The 19,548-nt window shown below is 37.6% G+C and overlaps 1 protein-coding gene and 1 long non-coding RNA gene across 3 annotated transcripts; both read left to right on the top strand.

Annotated features, from left to right (window-relative positions):
* The first annotated feature begins 30 nt into the window (after window positions 1-30).
* On the top strand, window positions 31-12,799 carry LOC116175484 (protein melted-like). 2 transcript variants are annotated; one of them, XM_031493622.1, is made up of 14 exons: window positions 31-284; window positions 366-529; window positions 3,879-4,127; window positions 4,178-4,352; window positions 4,400-4,563; window positions 4,617-4,826; window positions 4,876-5,039; window positions 5,086-5,276; window positions 5,327-5,604; window positions 9,534-10,133; window positions 10,182-10,479; window positions 10,534-10,655; window positions 11,839-12,043; window positions 12,450-12,799. In XM_031493622.1, exons 2-14 carry the CDS (start codon window positions 389-391, stop codon window positions 12,518-12,520), a joined length of 2,868 nt encoding a protein of 955 aa, XP_031349482.1. In that variant the 5' UTR covers window positions 31-284; window positions 366-388; the 3' UTR covers window positions 12,521-12,799. The 2 variants fall into 2 exon arrangements, with proteins under 2 accessions (XP_031349482.1, XP_031349483.1); XM_031493623.1 differs by lacking the exon at window positions 9,534-10,133.
* Window positions 12,800-17,169: 4,370 nt separating this feature from the next.
* LOC116177124 lies at window positions 17,170-17,974 on the top strand. The gene is made up of 3 exons (XR_004146609.1): window positions 17,170-17,486; window positions 17,538-17,646; window positions 17,831-17,974. It is a non-coding gene; the product is annotated as an uncharacterized LOC116177124 (long non-coding RNA).
* Window positions 17,975-19,548: the final 1,574 nt, after the last annotated feature.

The following is a 19,548-nucleotide window of genomic DNA, read 5'->3' as shown; positions in this document are numbered from 1 at the left end:
CCTATGTTCACACCTGTGTCTATTTACCTGTCACCTCTTGACACATGCGCAAAAACGAAACCACCTGTAAACACCTTGACAGTTGTAAACGTAAAGATTTACACGTTTATTTTACCTGTATATATCAAGTTCATTGAACTATCCTTAAGTATGTAGATCTCTTCGTACAATTTCGTAGCACAGAAAAAGAATAAAATTGGAGGAGGCAATATTTATTGACGTTCCGGTTGCGGGAACATGCGGTAACAACAAAAATATGGTCTTCAGGTGAAAGCTTTTTACAGGTGAGTTAACTGTTTCCTATGTGGCAGTTAGAATAATAACCGTTAATTACTTGTTTATGTTTCATGTGTTTCCATTTTTAGTTTAAAAAAAATGCTCTCGAAACATGACTTTGAGTAAGGAACTAAATACGACCGGCAAAATGCACGAATTATTTATGCAGGTGTTAAAAAATCGGGACCTGTCCAAGGCTGGCGATTTATTTTCTGTGACGGACGGCGAAATTGTTAACGATTTAACTTTAGTGGTGAGTACCGCGGAACTTGATGATCTAATAGATCAAACAATACAATCTAATCAGAGGTTGACTCATTATGCAAACAAAGTATACAGGGTGTCTACTGACACTGTGCCGAACCTTACACAGGGTGACTCCTGGATGTACATAGTGACACAGCAATTAGAAATATTGTCATTTCAATTTTCAGCGTGAGCAATTCATTTCTGATCATAACAATAAAGAAACTCACTTTTTCTAATCTCTTTTAGCATGTATTGAAAATTTTAGGTATAGAGGCTGGTTCTAAATCGGGCCCATAGGTAGGAGTTTTATGTGTGCACCTAAAAAAATTGAGGAGACTCTTTCTTCTCCACCAACTGTGGTCTTAGAGATAGAGGGGAGATAAACGGGGGAAGAATTTCAGTTTTACAAGCAGAATTATGTACTGTTTTTTTAAATTTTGATTATTAGTCTTGGAGTTGGCCTTCTATCTTGTACTGTGACCCTATAGTACCATCGAGCTTTAGTCTCGCTCCCTCAGGATGTCAATATCTCAGTGGCAACAGTATATGCAAAATTTTTTTGACTCCTGGCAACTGCAAAGTCTACTCCGAGGTCTCTACTGTGGAAGTATCTTGTCACCTGTTAATAGACTCGTCTCCTACTAAACTTTTAATGTTCCTCCAGTGTTCTTCCGGTATATTTTTCAGAATGGATCTATGATCATCGTGTTTGCTAGTTTCCAGTTCACCCTGCTTGCCTTCTATAGGTGCTGGAATAAGTAGGTTTGAATTGTCCCTGTTTCTATTAGGTAAGTGTATAAGTTATTGCCTTTTTTTATTTTTTGAATTGTTCCAAGTAATAGATATGAAAACAATAATGATAGATGTGCATAGGTTTTCATGTATTGCCTACTACCACTTTTTTTTAAATGAGATTTTTATACTTGGTGCGGGTACTAGGGAGGGGACAAATTATATATAAATTGGCATGCGCCCACCTAGGTCCATTATTATCCTGAACCAAATACTCATTTATATGACCTATTTAATTGATTGAACTTAATTTTAGAGGATTTAATAATAATTATGTTTATTTCTGTAATTATGCAAAAGTTTCTCTAGGTTCAATTAAGAATCCTATTGAGTTAGGGGTCAAAATATCAAATGTCACCATATCAGACTCACCCCTTGACAAAATTGGCAGTAGGGATATACAATTTTGTAGGTCATATTGTGAGTAAAAACGAATTAATTACAGTCAATGGTATTTTTCTATTACTTCCGGTTTTGTCAGACGTGGTCCTACATTTTCAAATTTAAATGACACACCCTGTATATTTTTACATTTATGGATTTTTGTGTGTGCGCCGTGTATTTGTAATATACAATGAATAAAGAATACCAGGAAGGAGAATATCAACAATATACGTGCGACCGCGATGGCTTTTGCAAATGGCGGACAGTAGTTTCCTTTCCAGTGGCGTACCTACCTTACAGTTGTAGAAGGATACAATTATAAAAAATTTTCACGAAAACAATCTAAACCCCCATGTGTCTACTTCGCCTATGACTTTTGTTTAACTAACCTCAAACTACATTCCGATAAAAAATTTGTAAATTTACATGTACTATATAAAAATAATAGTGGTATCAATACTTAGACATGAAATGTAATTCCCAAACTTTTATTTTTTTCCGTTTTGGAGCAATCACAAGTACAACAACTAACCATTATTTTATGTCACTGCAAAAACCACAACAAAAATGAGTCATAAGTGGCTTTTGCAAATGGCCGCCTTCCGTCGCACTCTCTCTTGTATACAACCTGGTATTCTTTATTCATTGGTAAAATAAAAGTACTTAATACGGTGTGTACATTTGTACGGGCCATATAAAATAATAAAGATGATGTTTTCTCCAAAAGGAAACGTATTGAAAATCCCTCACAACGCTGTCTTGTAGAGCTAAAAAAGTGGAAATGAGAAAGTGTTTTTTATTTATTTTGAATCTTTTCAAGTAACACCAGAAAAAAATAAAAATGAAATCGACAAATTTCAGTTTTTCTGATGGCATATCTTCGGAAGTAATCTAAATTTTCTGGTTTTCTTTACAGCCTGATAATAACTGTAAATTGCGCATCATTTCTCTAATTTGACCATCGTATCTTCTATGGTTTTCAAGATTCTCATGATAGACGTCCTTGGACACAGTGTAATCATGAATTTCGATTCCACTGCAACCGCGGATGCCTCCTCCACATCCTAAAATTGAGAATAATACCGCTCCCAAAATGGACCCTTGTGGTACCCCCCAATTTACACGTATATGACTAAATGTACGGTCATTGACAAAAGTAATGTTCGCCTAATGGGTAAACTCTGCAGTATAAGCAGTCAACATCGTGCTCCGTGGGTTTCTCCGAGGAGGAGATTTTTGGTTTGCATTTCCAAGTTGCACAATATATTCAAAAGTTGATTGCGCACCTATGCTGCAGGGTATGTCTTTCTATTAGAACTTATTTTCCAAGGAAAAAATAACTTTAGTAGGCAAATGGTCTCAAAAGCCAATCATAGCTTTGAAAAATTTTACCAGAGGGGCCGCCTTGAGTTTTATAGCAAAAGAGAAGGGGAATGCTGGTATTGTCTGGTCTGGTAGGGTTCTTTTATATCCTCGTCTAGAGGATGAATACCAGGATCATCTGGGAATACAGCATCTCACAAGATTTACACGGAGTTTTGTCGATAAATGTCACAGACACACATTCAGTATCCCGCCGAAGATCAAATTCACCGTTTCGATTCTGGTCGGGAAAATATTGCGTTGCCAATACTTGCACACGTTGAATAAGTGTTAGTAAACACAAGGAAAACCTGCTAGTAATATAACAACCAACGAATTCTTGAAAAACCTTACAACTTTATTTCGAATGACTTTTTATTATTTTTCTTACATTTGCTTCATTGACATTCGCCTACTCATATCAAAATTATTAGCTGTGTTGCGACATATGTCACACTATACTGCATTCATTATAAGAAGGTAGTAGATGGCGCTGTGTTTGAAGATATGCACACACAGGAAAAATATAAAACGGCACCAAATTATTGTAAAGTACAAATATCCAGCACTGCAAACAGAAATAAATCTTTGACATTAACAGTTAATGACACTTCCAACAGTTTAGATGGCAACAGAAACTACCAGCTTGCAAAATTCGTCACTCGTTTTATGTTTCAGCGTAATACTGACGCGTGTTTTAACCAATCACACTGAAGGTCAAAGCTTCCTTATGCTTTCTACCGCTACCTTCTTAAAATGAATGCAGTATAGTCGAATTACTGTCCGATTCTCATTATTGCAACTGTTGATTTCAGTTGAATGAGATAACAACAATAGCATCACAACCCGATTATGCACACAATGACAACGATCAAAGTGTCGTCGAAATATGCGTGACACGAGTTACATCATGCATAAGAGAAACCGGTACAGTCGAGCAGCACTGCGAAGCTCTCGTCACGCTGCTAGAATCCTGCTTACATCACAATCTGCAACTGACCTCCAGAGATGAGGATCCTCCTCACGCAAAAATTTCAAGTGATATTATTTCGTGTATTTTTCTTGTGAGTATAAATGTCGATGTTGCGCTACCTTATTTAACCGATACAAGCAGAATTATGGTAAAAAATCTGTGATGCAACGTGCCTTATCGGTTGCGGTTAAGTTTTTACATAAGGGAAACAAAGAACTGTCGAGAAACATGGCCTCCTACCTATCGCTGGCAGCTATAGAGCACGCCTCGTTGCTTAGCCCGCATGTTCAACCCATTATGGACTCGATAATTTCGGGTGAGTTCGACAGTCGAGTCGACAAATTTTTAGTGGTGGTATTACAGGTAACTACCCGCTTTGTCGAGTTCTGGCTCAAATTTACGAGGTGTCACCGGAGCCGTTGCAGGGTCACGCGATGGCGCTCGTTTCGTTACTTCCCCATTGTGATAATCAAGAGAAATTGGCTTTATTACACTTATTTTCTTTAATAGCTAAGGACAATCCAACGGTAATTTAAAGTAATTATTTATATAAATTTCTATGTGACTTTTCTAAATTAAGTTATTAGAAGCGAGCGTCCCCCAATTATGCGAGTATCTAAATAGTTCGACGACGGCAGCTCCCACTTTGCAAGTCTTCCTGAACATGGCCCAAAAGAATCCCGCCCTTTTGGCGGATCACGTTGGTCCGTTGAAGTTGACCGCCCAGAGGTATCCGCACACCGTCTGCTTGGCCGCTCAAGTCATAAGCGCGGTGGGAAAACTGAGTAAGGTGGGTTACGGTTTGCGGTTCATTGCAGAGTGTAAGTTGGATATTCCAGGATCGTGCGCAGGATGCCTTGAATTTTGTGTTGGAGTACTTACCGAAGGCGGATAGGGGCTCTCAGGGTACGTTGTTGAGGGAGGCTACACTGCTGTGCAGTTCCTATCCGGTTCTGTTTACTGACAAAGTTTTGGCGGGAGTACGGCAGAGGCACCATACAAGGTCAGTCGGGAATCTTTCGATTTTGTGTGTATAAGTTTGATTTCAGTTCAAATCAAATTGGTCACACCCACGCAGTCAACCAAAACAATCACGTAACATCGGGAGGTGTAACAATTGTTAAAGTAGGAGGGAACACACAGCAAACCGCGCCGACATCACAAGGAGGGTATACTCGCAGAGCGAAATTGGGAAACTCCCGAAGTACAGGACGTCTCACTTCCAACAACAACCACCAAAGTATGACTAGAATGAAGATTGCCTTGACGCTTGTGATCATTGCGTTTCAGGTAGCTCAGTTGGGGGTTTGCACAAAAGCATGACAAGGCTCAGCTCGTCACAGCAGATCAACGTCCCAGTGTCGAATGCGCCTCCCGTCGCCGCACCGGTACCCCCACCCTTATCGAACAACGTCATGATCACCAATAACAAATGGGTCGTGCCAAACTCGCGAGTGTCAAGCGGTGGCGTTACGGTTACCACAATATCCCCGCCGAGAATTCACAGACCTCACAGCCAAGGACCGATGACGTTACTAACACCTGTCGGTACCAATCATAGCAGTCAAGTAAGTGGGTTTGGGTAACTTGCACCACAGAATACGGGCTTCTCAGAATAGAAACAGCAATGTTACAAATTTGTATGTAAAGTCACTAAATATAGAAAGTACCGCAATCCATTGGGCTCGTGTGTTAGAGAGAGAACGCATGATTTTTGCCCAAAAATGGCGGAAGTTACCAGATTCTAGTAACTTTAATGTTAGGGATTGTTCCACCTGTTTGGAGATATCTGTATATATTTTGATAAAACATGACAGTACTATGAAGTAAGGTTATAAAAAATGACAGCTATTCAGATTTTATTTGTCAATTTTTTTAAGTTGGCAGCAAATTTGCCCCAAAATGGCGGATGATTGCGGTACTTTCTATATCTAGTGACTTTATTTGTATGGTATTTTGGCGAAGCCTGGTGGGTGTACTGTGAACTAAAGCATCAAAATCAGAGTAGCGCCATCTGGTGACCAGCTTCTAAAGTCATGAAGTAATTTCCCAAATTCGATATAAATCATAAATATCGATAAAGAATACACAGTTGTTAAATTAAAGTGTATTTAGATACAATCACATTACATTATTTAACACATCAGAGAACTTAAATTACATGTTTACAAATTACATATAAAACTCAGAAGTGAGTGGAACTTACGGTTTGTAGATGTTAACACTTTGCAGAAGATCCTTACATAACGATTTGTCGTACGAAATGTTTGGTTTTAATTGCTGTTTGGACTACATATTTTTGTTAAAAAATATCTATACTGTATTCATTTTAAGAAGGTAGCGGTAGAAAGCATAGGGAAACTTTGACTTTCAGTGTGATTGGTTAAAACACGAGTCAGTATTACACTGAAACATAAAACGAGTAGCAAATTTTGCAAGCTGGTAGTTTCTGTTGCGAACTAAACTGTTGAAATGTCATTAGCTGTTAATGTCAAAGATTTATTTCTTTTTGCGGTGCTAGATATTTCTACTTTACAATAATTTGGAGCCGTTTTATATTTTTCCTGTGTGTGTTTATCTTCAAACACAGCGCCATCTACTACCTTCTTATAATGAATGAAGTATAGAACTAAATTTTTTATTCCAAGAGGTAATAAAACCGTTTCAGCAAATTGTCACACAAGTTTTTGACAACAAATGCCAACTTGATTCTGGTGCTTACTTGTTACTTGAGAAGCGAGGGTGGAAGTTGTTGAATTATCTAAAAGGTATAGAAAGTCTGCAAAACGACGCGATACATTCCGCGCCATAATTAATTATTAATTATTCCATTTTGACAGTTGACGCTTCACGTTATTTTAGTTTACACTTTGCTTTTTGTATTTGCTTTATTTTACGTTTTCCGTCTGTAGTTTTATACCAACTCATCTTTTTCAAGACGCTTGGATCTACGATCTAATAAGGTATGTAATTCCCTTAAAGTGTTTTTAAATTTTGCACCAGAATGTACGGTCTACATTTCTAGCGCCCTTGGACACGCCCTGTCAGGGACTTTCTGAGCGTGGTGCCACTGTATGTTTGACTTGTAGGATTTCAAATTCTGCGACCTAAGTTGGTACCATGTTATGTTGGTACTGCTAATTAGTAGCATCTTGCAAAAACTAAAATTCAACTGAAAATAGAAATTAACTCCCTCGTTTTTCTGTATAACTATGTATACCACGTGTTTAGTCTATTAACACTTACCAAAAAAACTTTTAATATAAAAGGCGTGATTGCGGTGAAATAGCATCGACATTTCTAAAAAAAACTCACTGAAATCTGGATAAACTTTCCGATCGAATTGACAGCACACAAATTAATTTTGTGACGGATAGGTATATGCCGATCCATGGTACAATGGTACAATAAAGGATCTCGCTCATTATACCAACACAACACAACACGTCGCCGGCCAGCGCTGGCCGACGACGATTCGGCTTGCGCTCATATAATGACGGCTAACGACACTTTTCAACGTTAAAAACAAACTACTGATGTAGTACAATTGAAAAAGTTTAGTATTGTGGTAAGCATGGAGTCTTCAGATTCGTCGGACGAAGAGTTGATGGTGGTTGTAAGTGCTCTAGAAGCAGAGGAGAATGAAAAAAAGCGAAAGAGGAAAATGTGGGTTCATCCTATTAATATGAAAAGATCAACACTGGGAGAATTTCATCACTTGTTCCAAGATTTACAGAGAGACGAGATAAAATTTTTCCAGTATTTTAGAATGTCTGCGCCAAAGTTCGCAGAGTCCACTAAATAATATTTTTTTTCAATGACTAAACTTAAACAGCTGATTACTTTTGCGCATGCTAAAGACATTCTTGACGGTTTACCTCCGCACACTTCACCAACACAACACAACACGCATCGACATTTGTCGGTCAGGGTTGTGCGATGAAGATCCGACCAACATCGGCCGACGCTGTGTCGTGTCGTGTTGGACAAGTGAGCGGATCCTTATTTAACCTAATGCATTTTATCTTCACCGACATTTGACGTGACGTGACGTGCTGTGTTGTGTTGTGTTGGTATAATGAGCGAGATCCTTAAGACAAGGTATGCCTATGCGTGACGTCATTGGGATAACTTGGCTCTACCGTTCAATAAAGTAATGGGGTTTGTGTAGTTCCACCAGTTAATAAAAGTGTATCCCCTTTACGGATGTGATAAGATTTGTTCAATCTATGTCAACTGGGTCAAGTTTCTCACATTAAACTTACAACGTATCAATTATTGCATGTTATCAATACAAATATTTAAAGTTACAACAAAATATGTAAGTAAAAAAAGTAATTAGCGTTTTCAAATAAGGACGAGACCTCTAGCGGCAATAAAAAAAACTTAAAAGGCTGATTAAATTTCTGAAATAAGTATATTAAGTGGTACGTTTAGCTTTTCTGTTGCCTTATATTTATATCTAAATGCATTCCGAGATGCATTCAGTATGATTACTCAACCAAATTAATTGAGTAATTGCAATGGCACTTCTAATTCAAGTATGAAGCGTATAGCATTTTCAAACTTGGCGGTGATTCTTGCGACGTCATTGGGATAAAAAGGTCATCTGCGTATAATAGTTATAGGCATACCTTGTCTTATTGTACTATGTGCCGATCGATGTAGCTGTTAAAACAATTGCTGCCGCACCGTCACACGCGCGATGTTTAAATAGTCGTTAAGGTTTCTCAAATTTTCCAATTTTCTGCGCGATTTTCTTAGTTTTTCTTGCCGTAAGAACCTTCTACACAGTATTAGAAAACTAAAAAAAAAAAGATGAATGAAATCGGTAAAGTCGTTCTAAAGTTATTGCGTGACCAGAAGAAACAGGGGTTCATTTTTATATATAGAGATAAAACTCAAGTCTACACCCTTCTGCAGGTATAGGCAGTATAGGTAAACTGTTGGTAATTTATAAATTCCATACCTTGCATAAATAGGGGAGAAATAACAGCACATTTCAACCCTCTTCGCGTTTCAAGCACAAAACAATCTGTTTCAAAATATGGGAAACGATGCCTTTTTGATATTTTATCGTTACAATCCGCCACACAACCCTTTTTACGGTCACGTAACTTGTTCTTAGTTTAAATCTTTCAAAAGTCAAAATTGGCATGTGTAAAACCATGTGTACGTACAAAATCGACGGTAAAAATATTTCCTGTAACGAGCAAAATTACAGGTTTTGCAAAAAAATATTTGAGTCTGCGATAAATAGTTCTCCGTACAACCACGGGAAACGCTGTAATCAGTGACAATTTAGCGCCATTTATGTTTCTGTTCTGTGAAGGTCTTGCACATCTGCCAAAATGACTAGTTGTCGGCATACAAATTTGCTTGGAGTTGGCGGGTCCGTTCAACACTATTTCTGTAAAATTACGTTTCGCGTATATCAGCCGAAAACGGGTTATTTTGGCAGGTCGAAGAACCACATCTACTTATCTTTCCAACACAGATAACCATAAATCCAATCCAATCGGGTTCTCAAGCATCAAGCATAGCAAACAATTCGGTCACCGTGAGTTCGGTATACAATGGCCCGATTTTGAGCGGTCAAGTTTCCGTGCTAACGAGTACCGTAATCGGTTCGAACAACGTCGTCACGCAAACTATCCCCGTCGGATCGGGGAGTGTCAATCAAGTTTCCGTGAATGATTCCATTGTTAATCACAATGGAAGCAGTCACGTTAATATCAGCGGTCCCAGTACTGTCACAACGAGGCGAGCGAATAATACAAGCGTGACAATCGTAAACGCGAACCAAGGGGCGGCCTCTCAAAGAATGAGCGTTTTCGAACCGTACCCGATGAGAGACACCGTGCAGCACTTCTGCGAAAAGCACTTGGATAAAATTAAGATCTACATGGATAAAGTGTCCTCGAAAATTCCCCCACCCGCCAAATGCACTATCGAAGAAAGGCGGCACAAAAAATCGGCGAAACTGCACTTCGCCTGTCAAGCTCGCGGCCAGCATTGTCTGTATTCGAAGACCTTCTTCACGATGCGAACGAGGAATCCGCGCATCTGGATACACCTGATGTTTATCGCGCTACAAGTTGGTTCGAGGGGTTGTTAACGTCAGTAATGCAAACTTTGTTTTAAGGCTCGATCGCCCCACGCCCTAAGCTCGAGGGACGCGAGCGTCACAAGCCTGAAGCACTGCTGGGACATGCTCAAGTGCGAAAATAAGACATTCTTGACTCTTGTAACGAGCGCGTTTCCGTGCTCCAAGGACCAAGAGATGCTGCTCAACGAGCTGAGGCATTCGGGATTCTTCGACGTTTTCCAATTGTGCCCCGGAAACATCGGGGGTTCGTCCAGTCACATCGAGAACGGCATTAAATTTCAGTGGGGCTGTTTTCTGTGCGCCCATCCGGAGAGGGCGGTGGGATTTTTAAGAGGTGATTGACTGCCAGCGATTATCATTGGAGCACGATAATCGTGAAATGTTTCAGGTGATACTCAACCTGTGATAGAGGGGCAGCTTAAAGAGAAGAAGGGGAAGTGGAAGCTCTTTCGGAGGTGGAGGACGAGGTATTTTACGTTGTCGGGCGCCCATTTATCATGTAAAGGATCTGTAAGTATTTTTTACAACCGTTACGCTTCTGAATTGGACAACTAAATTTTAATATTGACGCTATACAGGGCGTAACAATTAAGTATGTCAAAATCCGGGTTCTAACGTGGATGGGTTGGGTTGGTAGAGCAGCCTTGGCTGAAACCCCGCCCACATAAATAAATACCAAAATACTAAACACTGAACCTAACCCTTTGTACGAATAGAAAGAGACACACTAACACAAACACCAAGTAATCTTGATTCTCGATCTTTTTGGTGATGGATAAATCTATGTTAACGGGCATTTTGAAAACCATGTAGGGCGGCTTCACGTGTGATAAACACTCATCTAAATACATACGCATAAATTCTACAGTAGCGGTTACAGCGCCACCAAGGGATGCAACCCTGCCCTTAGTCGGGATAGGCGGTAGGAACGGTTTCGAAGTTTTGCAACAAAACTGTTTGTACCCCCACGAACCGGGATAGTCGAGGTGTAGATTGCGTCCCCAAGGACCTGGTATTTTTCTCTCGTGACGCTATAGGTTCCTGCGTGGGTCCCACCTTCTCTATGTCCTATCCCTTCTACCCATCCAAAACGCAGCGATAACAAACTTCTTATCGCATGACCGGATTTAAAATGAGATAAACTCGCAAGTATTTCCAAATGTCCTTAATTTTTTAAACGTAATTTTACTGAACAATAAAGCAAACAAAATACAAGACGATTGTTGAAACAAAATTAAACATCTAATAACTCTTGATACAAAATTCAAATACTATGATCGAATTTGTGTTCAATCGAAATTAGCGACCACATTTAATCTTAAAAAAAAATTGAAATTCACATTATACAGGATGACCCATCGATATTATAAGTGTTGATATCAATAAAAACGTCAGCATAATGTCATTTACACAACAATAAACGAAAAGGGGTGGTAGTGAGGAGCACAATTTTTTTCAATTAAACAATGTCGAACATGAATCGTTTGGGATTCGCCAATAATTCCATAAATTGTGTTTCTTCTTGAATTTTTTCGTAAGAACGATCCATTTTAGATCCTGTACAATGTACATTCAATGGAATATTTTAAAAACAAACTTTTGTCCGCGTTTTTTAGAAGCGTGTATCGTTAAAAACCCATTTTTTATGTAGTTTATATGCAGCAAGTCAAAAATGGATCTAACTTTGTTTTAGAGCGGGGGTGAAAGCATCGACGTAAATCAAATAAGATCCGTAAAGGTATCCCGTGGCGCCCGAAACATACCGAAGGCCTTCGAAATCTTTACGGGCAACCAGTCGTTGATCCTAAAACCGAAGGACGGTAAAAACGCCGAAGAATGGGTACAATGTCTAAGTATCGTCGTCGCCCACTCGCACGCCAAGGAATTGCCGGCCAAAAGTAATTCTCTTCCAGCTAGGGGCACTAGTCGTACAGCGATGTAATACTTTTTTTTTAACGAAGAGATTGTGATCAAATTTTACTTAATCTACATTTATTTATTCAATCTGTCTCGTATTTCTTTCATTCGTCAGCATTACTTATAATTAATTAGCAATCCATCCCCAAGTTTACATTCCATATTGCAATTGATTTATTTACCGTTTCTTATTTTGGGCTGGACACCAACAGTCTGGTAATATTATCTGCTAAATGACTTTCTGTGTGCTTTGTTTTCATGAAAAGTAACGGTCAAATAAAGTAACATGAAAAACTGACCTTTAATTTTCATGCAAACAAATATATTCCCATCAAATAAGTTTTACTGACTAAAGAAAAACCGGACCTAAATCTACTTATTTTGTAGCACACTGTTTGATTTATAGAGGCTATACCTTTGGACCAAAAGATTTTCCTTTTCTCGTTACCTGGATGTGATATAAAATGATTATTCCGCTACTCGAACAAGTATAAATGTGACACAATCCCAGTTTAAACATCACATTTAATTTATCGTTTTTTTTTATGATGAAAGACAACTACAATGTTATAATGTACTTATATACTTAAATAGCGTATTGATCAAAATTTTTTATTTTTGAAATCTTTTAAAGGACATATGTATTTTTATGAATATTTATATTATCTGTTTATTCTAAAACATTCCAATGCTTGTATGTGCATATTTTATTATTGTTACGAAATAAATATTGGTTTGTATAGCTGGTTTATGTTTTGCAGGTTTAACGTATGAAAAAAAAGCAATGGCGCCACAAATATCCTTTTCCTTTAATGTGCGTTACCTTTGATTGGCGTTCAGTAGAATGCCACCAAAATCCTCTCCCTTACCGATATGTGCCTTATACCAGTTGATAAGTTATATCAATGTGTAACATTCTTTTCTTAACAATTTAAAATTCCATAATACCTTGCTGTGTGCAATGGCCCGATCAAAGTGAACCATAAACTCTCTACTCCCAGAACAACTCCGAATCCCGGCACAACAACAAATTTTACTTCAAATTCCAGATTCTAAAGCAGCCGATGGCGAAGATCAAATTCCAAAGCGATCATAAACACACCTGAGGTAAACTGTGGGTATGAATCAACAAAATTTATTATAATTAAGCATGAGACGGTAAAGGGTTTGAATAAACACACGATTTGCATGATTTCACACAAACAAAATTACAGTTTTCGGTTACAAATCCCAATTAAAAAAAATCCCGGCACCCAGAAACACTAATTTCGAAAGAAGATAACGTAACGCACTAACTTGTTCTTAAATTTTCTTTCAAATATGTTGCAGAAACGTTGGTTTTTTCAAATTTGAATTAACTGACTAAACATATATACGATCGATGAATCGAATGGCTATCCCGTTTACACAAGAGGACAACTTCAATGAAAGCTGCTACCCCAAACTATTACGTAGGTACTGAATTCTATTTGACAAACAACAAGGCCATACTTTAACGCAGAAACGCGCGTCTTCTAAACTTCAAAGGACTGCAACTCGGTTTCGAAATAGGCAAAAGGTCCCCTTTCAATGCTAATTCTTAAAACCTGTCTTCTTGTGTACTGTCCCTGATGTAGTTTCTGAGATCACCATGATAGACACCCGGCTTATCTTGGATACAGTGTACAAAAACAATTTATGGTTCCGGTAGATTTAGAACCATAGTAATTTCTTTAGATCGCATTTATACTGTGATAATCCACCCTGATGGGCTTACATCTGAAACAAAAATATAATGTGCTCTGTATATAACCAATCGACCGTTTTGCGCAGATGCTAGGGGATTTTCGTAACGAAGCTAAGCTAGAGGAATGAAGAAGATGGCGACGAGTTCGATGGAAGGCACACGCTTTCCCGGTTTTTTTTTATTCTTGATTATTTTTGGTGGTGGTGTTTTGAAGGTGTATTTACAGGTAGGTAGTAACCATTTTATTCTTTCTTGTACTAGCTATTTAATCATTGAATTTCTTGCCGCAATTTGATATTATTTACATTTTGCTGATTTTGCATAAACTACGATATCTGAATCATGGCGTACTCCATGCCTTTCTTTAAGTACCGTTAAATGAATCATGTTTGTTTATTAATTGTTATACTGTACAGCCATTGTTTTGTTTAATTAAGTATTTATTTCTGTATTCATGAGGACTTGATTATCAGTGCGATGTTGCTCTGTGTCCGATTGATCCGTACCTATTCCGTGAGGCTGTACGATGTTTCCATGTTGTGTGTGCGAGTGGGTCATTCTGTCTCCGTGTGTAGGTACCTAATACAGTTCCTCGAATTAACATTTCCTCTATTTAAAATATGATCTGCTTGAGCGATAATCGATTTTCACATGAATACTTGCTATTGGCATTCTCACATGTAGGTACCTACTTTTCGTGTTAAATTAAATTATGTTAACGTTTCCTGTGTACATGCAATCTATTATTGTACGAGTTGTGTTATCTCAATTGATCGTACAGGTATTTTGATGTGTTTTTGTACTGAATTGAGTTATCATGTTTTCCACTGCCTTTGTCAGGGTTTTAGTCCCGTAGAAGGTTTCCCTGGCATGGTCTTGTGTGTGCGTAATATATTTATTTGTTCTGGTCATTTCTTACGCACAAAAGTTCTGTCTTTTGTTTAATTCCCTTCCCGATTATGTCTCACGTCTTAACACATAAAAGAACCGATTACACAACGTAGGAGTCCATTCGTGCCACCCATATCGAGCCGACTGCTATCCAAATTTAAAAGTGCCGCGAAACGTCCATTGTTTCGACCAGAAAGGTAGGTGGCTCTGCCAGAGTTGCCCACGTTAAGTATAGGGTAAGTCAACGTTTTTAGTGTTGGCTTGATAGACCCCTAGGAACATTACAATACCTAAGCAAAAAACCGATTTCAATCCTGACAATTCAAGTCGTTTTGCATCCACAATAACTTCAAGTCTGGCTGCCATAATAATTAATTTGAATATATTTGCTTTACCTTCCACATATTTTCGGTCGTGTGTGTGATGTATTGAACTGCAGAGAAGGTTGATATTGTCAGTTGGTATAGTACCTACCGGTAACAGTTTCAGTACCTAGCGTATGAAGCCAAAGGAACAATATTTAAATTAATTAATATGATCTTGATTTATTTTAAAAAGTTGGATTGGATGCATAAAATTAGGCGCTCTTCAGACGAGATTTTGTCATTTAAAAGTAGACATAAGCAAAAACAATACACGTAAATCCGTATGACCACTTATTCTTACTAATAAGTAGCATTGTAGGTATATTTAGACATGTGCATCTGTTCTTATCTATATATTGTAGTTATGCAATGTAATATTATTCCTAAACGCAAATCATTTGCGAATGAGTCGTCAGTGAATGCGGTTGTAGGTACCTACGTGCTCCGTTTGTATGAAACGTGTTTTTTACGTGGAAAGGGTGAGTTTTGTATATCTTTATTTCATTAACGCAATTAGATATACTACAGGGTGGCAAGTTGAGAGGTTTTCACCCCTTAACTTCCAAATAACTAAATCCATAAACCCTCGGACACGTAAACGTTAGTTTTTGGTGGGAGTGAGGCGTACTTTTATGAATTTTGAAAGGAAATTAAACTGACTTACTTATTCCTATTGAAATACTTTATCAAAAATTAGATATAAATGAATTTCAAATTTGTGCTCAGATTTCCACATTGACGGCGTTCAATTCTCTCCTTGAACCAAAATTGTGACTGGACCTTGCTTGTAATTTTCATAATTTTGGCAAAACAATTTTTGTTGCTATTATATTTAATTTTTTTTTGTTTTACACTACACTTATTGTTACAGTATCTGGCAATTTTAAATTTGAACAGTTCCCGCTTATATGCATTTCATTTATGGAAAAAACGGAAGTTACGCCAATGAAATTGTTCACCGCGCTTTTTTTAACGATTCAAATTGCACAAGGACGTCTTAAGTGACTGCTTTCATATTATTTAGATATATAATTGCGCGTCGTGCTTTTCGAGCTGGCGATTTATTAGTCGACGCGGCATGATTATTTGTAGTTGTAGCTGGTTCAGAGTGCGTGCCTTTATTCAAGACACTTAGGTAAAGTTTACTTTTACTTCTCTTTGTAAATTTATCGTGAAATACTTAAGTAGGATGCAGGGCATTTGTTTTATATAATTTGCTGCAGTACGTACTTGATTGATTTTCCAAGGCCTGCGCAATGTTTAATGTTTTCGGGTGGGTTAACAATTAACTAAAGGCCTTTGCTAGGGGTAACTTGATTTAGCTGAGATACACGACCCATAAAATGCTTTCTCATGTTGTACACTGGGTATATGTTGCTTGAGGATTGAGGTCCATTTATGTTAGGGTATTTCTTAGATTTCAATGAGGGGTGGCCCACAAGCGTAAGATTACAGTACCTATACGGGGTGTTGATATAATTTGGAGTAGGTAGTAGATGTCGAGTGGAACTTTTTCTATGTTGTAGCATTTTACATTTAACTTACCGAAATGCGATATTTAATCCAATTACGATTCGGTTTTTGATTTGTGCGACGTATCGGTGATTTCGGTTTGTTCTATATAATTGGGGGAAGGGGGGTTACTTAGTTATTAGATTTAGGCCGGTTCTTTCTTTCTTGTAAATCTCTAAATTGTGGCCCTGAAAAGGGCCATTTATTTGTGTTCGAGAGACGAGAGACGTCTCCTCGTTGCGAAATTATATGTTGATAATGTATTGTAATGATGCAGGAAAAACACAGAGGCTCCTATAATTAATATAAACTCGCACGGAACGCCGTCGTCGTCTTATTTTTTTTTTTTCTCTTGTCCCTCTCTTCTATTTTTCGCTTTCATTATCTACAATTTCTTCTTCACTTCCTTCTTGAGCTCTAATTTATTGTAGTGTAACTTCCCCTCAACAATTTCTTCTTTCACTCTTGCATTTGTTCAACTTGTTTCAGCATTTGCCTTTGTAATATAGTATCTTATTCTTATTCACGTTTAATAATAATAGTAATAATAATCATTTATTGATCAACAAAATATTTTCCAATAACAGGACAATGTACTTGTGTACTAAATAAATCCAGTGTACATATATGAAATTAAAAGTGTACTGTAAATACTCAAAAAGGGAACTTAAAATTAAACACAATAGAGAATCACAAAGAATAAGTTAAACAGATATAAAAAATCAAACAAATGCATTTCATGCACATAAAACAATTAAATTATATTCGGTGCCCATAGTCGGTATGTAGCCATTTACCCTCCCATACTAATGATGTCGGTGGTCGCTATCCATACACAACAAAACTGAGCCAGGATTCCAACCGAAATATTCTTCGAATTGAATAACTATGCAGCAACCCACTTTCAGCAAAAATCCAAAATTCATTCAGGTAGGATTACTGAACACGGCCTATATGTTTATTAATTTGGTAGGATTACAGATATGAGCACTTATCTTCAATATCAAATTCGGAAGTGTCGTCCAACTGACCAGCCGAGCAATCATGAATATAATATACCTACCTACTATGTCCAAATATGGATGAACTGGTGAGTTATCATGGTTCCTATTACATCACTTTAAATAAAAGCAAAACTAACATCAGGTTTAAAATTTGGTTTTGCACATGCTCCATACCCAGGAGCTCGTTTTCTATATTTGTTTAGTTTATTACTCTATGATCTATTACCTCTCCATCCGCATGGTCTTTTTTAACGTTATTTCTGTTCACAGGTAACGGCCATATTTGGAGATTATCCGGCGTGAAGAGAATTCAAATGAAGTGGTTGCCGTCCATCCAGAATTGCTGATGACTGACACAGTGCTGATCACCATATAGAATTTGGTACCATTTTACGAAGGATGTTCCAAGTTTTCTGGTGAGTGAGTCGTAATTTGAATTGTTCATCAAGCTTTAAATATGTAGCTTGATTCTGTCGTGTTAAAACTTACATAAAACTACATATGACTAAACTTGAAAAGTTAGTACACATAATTGAATATTTAAATATTTTTTATCGTCTAAACGGTGGACTCCAGTCATGTAGGGGACAAATAAGACCTTTGCCCTACTAAAGGTGGGGTAGTAGTAATTTTTTAACATGCTCTTGAGGTCGAGTCGCCATCTTGGACGAAAATCAGTTTTTTCAAAATAACTCCGCAAAGGTACAAAAAAAAGTTCTAATAAAATGTGAAGAATTATGAAGAAATATGTGTAAAAATAATAAAAAAAACCTTTCCTTTTTACCAAAAATCGACTACAACATCTTTTATTTAATAATTTATTTGTATATTTATTTATTGATTATCCCTCGGGCTGTACCTTTTGTAACTCTCCAAACTATCCGGTTTTATGGTTCAGTGGTAAAGCGTTGGACTATAAATTCGGAGGTAGGGTGTTCGAACACCTGGGTTGAGGTGAATTTTTCATCTGTGACAAAGATGGGAATTGTTTGAAATTATGGATTCTACAGGCCATATTCTATAAGGAAAGGTTTTTTTCCGGTCGATTTGAGACAATTTTTTTTTCGGGCCTCAAAAAAGGTCATCTCTTTGGTAATCCCTATACTTTTCCAAATTAATTTCTTATAATAGTTGAACCAGTTCCAATGAGATGTCGCCACGTACGTAACTACCTTCTCAAGAACATTTTAATTTATGCACTTAATAGCCACGTCCGACTCAATTTTCCTTAAAAGGCAGTTGAAAATGTGCACTTTCATGTAGGATTTGTAGAGCAATTGTCCTTCAATGATCCAGTATCTGGAGTTGTCTTTTGTGTATGCAATTGGTACATTTGCGCCATCTATTTGGTAATCCCTACACTTTTACAATTTAAATTCTTGTAATAGTTGAACCACTTCCAATGAGATGTCGCAACGTACGTAACTACTTTCATAAGTACCTTTTAATTTACGCACTTAATAGCCACGCCCGACTCAATTTTCCTTAAAGGGCAGTTGAAAATGTGCACTTTCATGTAGGATTTGTAGAGCAATTGTACTTCAATGATCCAGTATCTGGAGTTGTCTTTTGTGTATGCAATTGGTTCATTTGCGCCATCTCTTTGGTAATCCCTATACTTTTCCAAATTAATTTCTTGTAATAGTTGAACCACTTCCAATGAGATGTCGCAACATACGTAACTACATTCATAAGTACATTTTAATTTACGCACTTAATAGCCACGCCCGACTCAATTTTCCTTAAAGGGCAGTTGAAAATGTGCACTTTCATGTAGGATTTGTAGAGCAATTGTACTTCAATGATCCAGTATCTGGAGTTGTCTTTTGTGTATGCAATTGGTACATTTGCGCCATCTATTTGGTAATCCCTACACTTTTTCAAATTAAATTCTTGTAATAGTTGAACCACTTCCAATGAGATGTCGCAACGTACGTAACTACATTCATAAGTACATTTTAATTTACGCACTTAATAGCCACGCCCGA

Source organism: Photinus pyralis, unplaced genomic scaffold (genome assembly GCF_008802855.1).
Source record: "Photinus pyralis isolate 1611_PpyrPB1 unplaced genomic scaffold, Ppyr1.3 Ppyr1.4_LG7, whole genome shotgun sequence".
In the NCBI taxonomy this organism is placed as follows: domain Eukaryota; kingdom Metazoa; phylum Arthropoda; class Insecta; order Coleoptera; family Lampyridae; genus Photinus; species Photinus pyralis.
Note: the sequence above shows the minus strand (reverse complement) of the source record. Positions and strands in the feature narration are given on the sequence as shown.